Below are 9,066 nucleotides of genomic sequence, written 5' to 3' on the forward strand. Positions count from 1 at the left end.
ATAGTAAATAAAAAAGAGAAGAATAAATTAATGACAACTAAGAAAAATACATATATAATACTAAAATGCTTATTGTATAAATATATTATGTTTTAATGAAATAATCCTTATTATCCTTAATGTAGCTTTTTACACGTTTAAATATAAGAAATTCTTTTTACATAATTAGTTATATATACACCTATGTTGTTTTAATTTTTTTTGAAGGATTCTCTAAATTATAAATTTTAGGATTAAATAATTTTGCTTCTATACACTTGTGGAATAATAATACTAAATCTTTAATTTATATATTCTTATAATATTATGGTTATATTATAAATGCATGATCTTTTTATAAAATATTCAATGTACATAATTACTGATTAATTTTATCCATAATAAAAAAATTAATAAACACATAATTATAAATTATATAACTATGAAATATATATTATTCTTCTATTATATGTTATTATTATGTTGAACTTATATTATTATTATCTGAATTCTTGATATCTATTAATGAATATATTTAAGAAATATTGGGGAAATGATAAATATAACATAACTATTTACAATAATATGTTGGATAATACTACTACTGTCGCAGAATATATTTTTATTGGGAATTTATGAGTCATATTATTATATAAAAATACATTTTATAGGTAACATATTTTTTATATTAGCTAATTTTTACTTATTATTTATATAATAATTAAATATATATTAAAAAATGTTATATTTATAAAAATAAAAAATATTGATTATTTATAATTCCATTTTATATATATTATTGTGATTATGTAAAAATTTTCGTGGAAAATATAATTTTAAATCATAATCTCTTTACATCTTAATATATAAAAAATATGTAATAATATGTATTATAATAGAACTTGAAATATAATAATATTTTTATACATAATTACCATTTCTTATTTATTTAAAGGAATAATTATTGTAAATATTATTTTTATGGTACAATGGAAATTATTAATTTAAAATATTGGTCATACATTGTTTCAATGAATATGCAGTTCAAAAGAATATATATTTAATAAATTATAAATGTAAATATATATGTGAATACGCAATGATAAATATAAGTAAGTATAGTATATCTATAAATTATAATGCATCAGTTATTCATTTAATATATAATCTCATGTATATATTATTTTATAAAAACCTTAATATGAAAATAATGAAGTGATATAACCACAAGAAATAATAATTCTTATTAAAACACGTTGTGTTATCTAGAATAAATGTGGAAATTATACTACATATTTCTTTTAATAAAAAAAGTTTTATTAAAAAAAATTATACTTAAACACTTTATTTAAAACAAAGGACGAACTCATATTTGGATATACATGACATTTTAAGAAAATTACAATTTCAGTTAAAAATATAATATTCGTAATAATTGTGAACTAATAAAATTATATTTAACATATTCATATATTTATTTGCTTAATATAGCAAAATAATTGGGTCCTTTATCCTAAAATTGGATCCATATGGTTGTTTAATAATTTCATTATTTTATTATTTTCACTCTCAAGCCTATATTAAATATTTCTTTGTGGAGACATCAAAGGTGCTTTAAAATTATTATAATATAACCAGATTTATTACATTATAAGTCTGTTCGGGATCCAACAAATTATATTAAAATTATTTAAATATAACTTTAGTAAGTTTATAATATTTTTTTTCTTTAGTATACATATATAGAACATTTTCCTTATTGGAAGAAAAGTATAGATAAAAATCCTCATATAAGTCAAATATTTATCAATGAATGCCAAAATAGAAGTACTTATTTAGGTATTTATCTTTCAAATGTTAGTGATAATAAATGTCACCATGCTATGTCATATCTTACTGATTTAAATGCTAATGAAAATTCAAGCTTAAACGTGGCTGGATGTTATTACTTTTATTATTGGATATATGCTGATATTCTTAATAATGAAATAAAAAATACAGACGATATCAAAAATATTTATGAGGGTTTACTCAACATATATATCAAAGCATTTAAAACTTTTAATCGAACTCATGTTTGCGAAGAATATAAGAATACTTTTACAAATGATGATGTACGAAAGCTAACAGCAATATATAACATATATAATAGTATTGATGTTTTGAGGGATTTGTGTGGATCTAATAGGGAAGATAACTTCTGTAATGAAATAGAGACCATTATAAATAAATATAACATAATAAGGAAATATACATCTAAAGAAATAAGTGAAACCAAAACATTGACTCCCTGCAGTAATAATATTGGTGTTCATATTATAATTACAGCTGTGGTGACATTATTGATCTTAATTATTTCATTTACCATTTATAAGGTTAGGAATGTTTTTATTTATAAATATTTACATTATAATATATTTTTTATATATAATTCAACATAATATATTTTTTTAATACATGTTTTTTTTTATGAAATAGTTTACTACATTTGGTACTTGGTTGCGCGATGCAATAATAAGGAAAAAGAGACACTGGAATAATACCAGTGATGACATTAATTTATTTGAATCATCTGATTTATCTTCCCGTAATTTAAGAAATAATGAATATGACATATTATATCATTATTCCTAATATAAGTTATAAATATGAAATTAGAAAGAATTATTTGGTCTGAATATCCCTAATAATACTGGAGTCAATATAAGTAAAGAATAAATTTATTAATTAATTAAAGTAGGGATAAAATAATTCATATATTATAGTAAAATAAAAAGAAATATTTGAATTTATTAATATATATGACAATGATTAAAAATAATATAATTTTGCATTGACTAATATTTTACGTATTAACTGTATAAGTACTGAACTAAAATATTTCGAATAAATTTAGTATTTAATCATTTTCACATAATATATATATCTTGGAATATATAAATTTATTCCTTAATAATTTAATCTGTTTATGTGTTAAAGAAATACTATATAGGCTAATAATGTAATAGAATTTTTTAAATTGTGATACTTAATATTATATTTACACATAATATATATTAAAATGTAGAAACCTTCTGTGGAATGTCAAATTTATCAAGATGAAAACGAAAATAAAATCAAATACAATAGAAAAAAATATATATCATGTTTAGGACATGAACATATATAATGATAAATGTTTTAGAATGATTTTTATTAATGTTGTAAAATAATATTCCATTATTGTGCAAATAAAGAATTATATAGATATTCATGCATAATTAAGATGTCTAACAGTGTATAGAATAATATAAGAATTGATAAAATTTTTGATGATATATAAAAAAGTATGTATTGAATTAAACTAATAGCAATTATAAGTGTATATTAATGAAAAAAAGAAAAAGTGAATATACTTGTATTATTAAGCTTTAAAAATTTATACATATATTAAAATTATATATATATATTATAATGGTATTAAGTTTTTCTTTGTGATTTACAAAAATGTATTGTAATAGAATACATTTTCATGTATAATGTATTCAATAAATTTTATAAAGTTATTATTTGATTACTCAATTACCTATGTGAGCATATTTATATTAATATAAAGAACATCGTAGATTATATTATACATTATATTTTCCATATATTTTTTTAGCAGTTTAAGCAATTATGACAATTTAATCTTGCAATAATGAGTAAATTATTTTAATATTTATAGTTGTATTTTAAATTTAATTTCTTGTATAAATATAAAATTACATATTTTTTTATAATGACAATTTATTATTTAAATGGTTAAAAAATATATATCTGTATTTATTAAATTTTATGTAGAATTAATTTAAAATATACATTTTAATTTTTTTTCTGACTGATTATTTATAAATCAATTATTGCTATTTTAATATGTGTACCTAAACAACTATTCATGCCTTGTATATTTCTTGTGTTCTTCAAATTTATTATAATATTCTTTCTTAATGATTTAATAATTTAATAACAATATTTATTTTATTAATATTATTGCATTTCTAGCATACACTTAGTCAAGGAGAATAATCCAATAGATGATCAATTATAAATTTTAGCACATTATTGGGAAAACATATAGCTACGAAGGCATTAATAATAATAATATTAAAAGAAAAATAACTTGTTCATGTATATAACAAAAAAGTATGAATTGAAAAAAGAGATACATCAATATATGGGAACATAAAAAAAGTAACATCGCGTGATTTGGATGTTTATATTAAGCATTATAAAAGTACACATTTTAAAATGATATGATTAGTTAAATGGGAACTTTATTGTGAGACATAAATATTTAATCTTATAGGAAATATTTGCAGAATAGCAAATATTTCAAATGTAAGTAGACGTTTTATATATATAACTATGTTTAAGGAGTATGAAATGAGTATTGTTATGATTAATTTTTTTTTACATTATTTTAGGAGTAATAGGATCTTACACATTTAAAATAGAAATTATATTATTTTTCTTGAATACATTTCGTTGTAGTATTCATAGAAAAATAAGAGCAAACCTGCTTCCACATTCATGGTATATATGTGCGTATATATCATACACTTTGTACGAAAGTTAATAATTTTTTATTTATAAAAACTATAAAATACGAATAAATAAAAGTATATAAATGTATAATAAATTCATAATAACAATTTCTTTTGAATTATAGTACTCATTAATTTTTTTTGTACATGAAACAACATTATTTATATTATCTCTATTATAATTTAATATTTATTATACCATTTTGTATATTATATATAAATTTCTTGGTTCCTAGGAATATGAACATTATGCATCCATAATATTTATATGAATTTTATTTGCTTTTGATATTTTGTATATAATATTATTAATTTAACTTGAGCAATTGCTCTGTTCGCATGTATTCTGAGGTTCAAGCATTTTAATATTTTTATGAAGGTTAATTTTATTTTTTGAAGTGTACATGTAAAATATATATTATATATTTGAAAATATTTTGTATTTTCGTTATTATAATACGTGTAATAATTTAATATTTGAATATGCTTTTTGTGATTTCAGTTAACTGATGCGATACCATTTATAAAGTAAATGAGATATATATATTTTATTATTTAATATATATATTCATAACGTGTGCTTCAAACGAAAAAAATTACATTATGCAAGATGTTATTTATGATTTATTAAAATAATATATTTTCATGTACATAAAATTAAAAATATCAATGTGTACTATTAAATCAAAAATATTAAAAATCTGTATCAGGGTTTTACATATAATACTATGTATATAATTCAATATAACTAATATACTATATTGCTAATATGAACAATAATTAAAAATAAAATTTCATACATATTTTTCTCATTAACAATAATATCTATACATGTGTATTAATCCTTTTTATTACAGTATATATAATATATCAATTATTATAAATTACAATTATACTCGATAATGATTATTGAATAGTAGAAATAAATATTAAGTTATTGTGAGGAAAAATAAATTATATACAAAACGATTGATGGAGAGTTATAAAGAATTATTTTCCTGTAATAGTTCTTTTTAGAGTAATATTACGAAAGTTTCCATTATTTTGTTATTACCGATTATTCTAATTTTTTTGGAGTAATATTGATGTTTTTTTTTTTTATAAACTGAAGACATATCATATTACAAGCTAAAAAAAATAAAGACGTTGTTAACAATTTATTCTTGTAAACATATAAATACAATATACATATAATTTACATATTATGATATTCCATTTTCACATTATTTTACTCCTTTGGAATATAGATTAGCAGATTATGAAGTAGAAAAAATCATAAGAATAAATATTATCATGTATAGCAAAATGAACCCTGATATAGTGATTCAAAATATGATAAAGTCAAAACATTATGAAATATATTAATTTGAGAATATTAATCTATATAATATTTCCAATTATTACATTACTTGCAATTTAATTCTTTATAAAGCTACTTTATTATAATGTAAGCATAATTATACTTCACATTATTTTATATATAATATTAGAAAGGCTAAATAATTATAAAAATATTATTAACAAAATAATGTAGTTCATTTAATCCTACTGTTTCATTCATTTAATACATTTTTTCTTGTTGCTATATTTTTGGAATTTTATTTTTATTGCTTTTCTATAATTTATTTTTTTTTTTTGTCTGTATTTAAATATATAACTGTAATAGATATGTTATTTTTAAAAAAGCGTTATTATCTTAGATATAACTTAATATATTTGTTATCCTAGTACACCTTAAACATAAAAATGTCTAATACATAGATGTATATTTAATTAATGATATACTAGAAATATGATGTTGATACCATTTTTTATTATATATATATTTCAATAATAACGTAGTTTAGAAATTACTTACATAATAAAAAATAAAAAAATGTTATATTTATATTTTTCATATATAAAAAATAATTTCCCTTATTTGCATTTTAAAATAAATAGCATATATATTTATATTACATTTTTTTATAGTGATAATTGAACAATATTCATTTTAAAATATATTATGAGTATCAAATAATTGGAAATATTAGCTTTAAAAATTCATCTATGTTATTTGTACATTTATATTATTATAAACAATATTGGAGGAACAATTAATATTACATTACATAATTGAATAACTATTTGGAGAAGATTATATAAAAATTGTGAATACATATATTTCTAATAATATGCATATAAGGTATATATACGCTACAATATTTAAATAAATGGAAATGTTCAATATACATGTATATGCAAGTAAAACGATATCTATCTATCTAATTAAAAAATAAGTCCTTATAATTTTTGATATCTATGTAGAATTCTACACTATATTATAATGATTCTGTATTAAGTGTTATTGTATTCTAATATTTTGCTTTATTAAACTATACATATGTTAATATTCCTAAATCACAAATGTATTCAATGAAAATGATTTTTTATATACATTTGTTCAATTATATTAAATAGAATTACATATTAAACGCAGATTATTTATATATTGATATTGCTTCTATTTCGTATACAGATCATAATGAAGACGATTTAATAGACAAGGATATATAACACATCTGTTTTTATTATTTAAAATTCTATGAAGACAATAAATTGAAAATTGAAAATATAATGTTATAATTGTGGAATAATATTATATAATAAAATGCAATTTTTAATAAGGTTCATTTATGTAATAAACATTAATATTTGTTATTTTTTCCTTACAAATTAAATACTTTAATATTAAGGATTATATAATATGTATGTAAGTATTTATATTGTCGGTTCTCATAAAATGGACAACTTAGAGTTATATAGTGACTATTTAAGAAAATTATAAAAATTCAGTAGTTATCATATTTATTTATAGGAAAAATATATTGCACATATATTTTATTTTAAAAATTACAGTGTTTTTTATGGAATAATTATGTGTCTCATATATGAGTATTTAGAGCATGTCTATTATTATCAAAATGAATATTTTAGATTAGTACAATAAAAATATTAATAAAATATAACATTATAAGGAATTCATACATAATATGCAGTAAGTTTATAGAAATAATATTTTATCAATTATATAGGATATATAATTATGAAATACTTTTGTACATTTCTCTTCACTATAGAAAGAAGAAAAATGTATAAACGTCATTTATTGGTTTTATATCACAATTAAATTCATAAATAAATGCATTATAATTAAACATTGTAGTATTACATATATATTATAATAAGAGAAAAAAATAAATATGATTATTTATAACTATAAAAAACGTTAAAAAAATGAAAGATACTTCAAATTCGTTGTTATTATTTGGTTTAAAAAGTATAGGCAAAAGAAAAACTTATATAGTTTACATATATAATGTACATCAATATTTTTGATTTAGAGTGTACATATACATATTTTTGATAGTATATACATTGTTGAATATAATATGATTTCAATATTTTAATTCATTCATAATATTATGTTAATAAGAGCAAAATTATTTTTCTAGCATAAGAATTTATATTTCGGTTTCTTCTTATAGTTCGGAAGTATTCTTAAAAGATATAATTTTATAATTCAAAAAATAAAGTATGTGAACGTTAATAATTTATATTTCTATTCTTTTCTTCTTTTTTAGGAGAACTTATGGAATACTCTTACTACATACATGAATTATAAAGTTAACTATACTATTTTAATCCAATACTACTTTTAAATAATATAAAATGTTTTTTCTTCATTATTTAGAACATATGAGTACATAATATATTATTATTAATTTTAAATACAAGAATTTTATTTTATGAATACCTAAATTTGTGGAAATAATTGGAAAAAATAGATTTTCTTGTGCATAATTCTTAAAATAGAAAAATAGGTACTTTACTTTTTGCAACATAATACCAATGCAATATAATTAAAAAATATACATAAAGTGTTTACTGAAAAAGTATATTATCCTGAAAGAGAAATTTTTTAAATTATCATAATTTTATCATTCTTTTTTAGAACATCAAGTATTTTAATTTTCTAAAAAAATGCTATTTTTATGTTATAAACTGAATCTTTCTCGCGTGTTATAATGATGCTTTAAATATATTGAAAAATAAATTATAAAAATTATAAATATGTAATTATTCATGAAAAAATATTTTTTATTATTTTAAAATGATAATGTTTATAATTTTTCTATATAAAAAGTAAAAAGTTAAAGTATATTTTCTACGAAGGTTTATTATTATATATATTCGTTTAATTTAGGATATTCTATTTTTATTTAAGTATGCTTAATAGAATATCGAAGTGTGTATTTACATTATCAATTTGGATTTTTCATATGAATGTTTATTTTCCAATGAATTATTAATGAACCTATTATTTATTACCCTTTTGATGTGAACTATGTTATATACACTTTAAAATTATGATTTGAGAAATTTTTTATTGTCTTAATTCATATTATATTACTTATAAAAAGAAAAAATATATAAATCAAACAAATATTCAATACAATGTATTACATTTTTTTTTAATTAT

At 18.3% G+C, this 9,066-nt stretch overlaps 2 protein-coding genes across 2 annotated transcripts in view; both read left to right on the forward strand.

The window, feature by feature from the left end:
• Positions 1-1,253: 1,253 nt before the first annotated feature.
• Positions 1,254-2,613, forward strand: PGO_004110 (variable surface protein; the record flags this gene model as incomplete). Its single annotated transcript, XM_028691422.1, has 3 exons — positions 1,254-1,292; positions 1,713-2,354; positions 2,458-2,613. 3 exons carry the CDS (start codon positions 1,254-1,256, stop codon positions 2,611-2,613), a joined length of 837 nt encoding a protein of 278 aa, XP_028547223.1.
• Positions 2,614-8,812: 6,199 nt separating this feature from the next.
• The window catches only part of PGO_004115 (variable surface protein), a gene marked incomplete at both ends in the record, with an annotated part of 1,639 nt that continues 1,385 nt past the window's right edge, over positions 8,813-9,066 (forward strand). Inside the window, one exon of the mRNA XM_028691423.1 lies at positions 8,813-8,836. Coding sequence (XP_028547224.1) covers positions 8,813-8,836 — 24 coding nt within the window. The remainder of the gene's footprint in view (positions 8,837-9,066) is intronic.

This window comes from Plasmodium gonderi (genome assembly GCF_002157705.1).
Source record: "Plasmodium gonderi DNA, contig: Pgo-contig_693, whole genome shotgun sequence".
In the NCBI taxonomy this organism is placed as follows: domain Eukaryota; phylum Apicomplexa; class Aconoidasida; order Haemosporida; family Plasmodiidae; genus Plasmodium; species Plasmodium gonderi.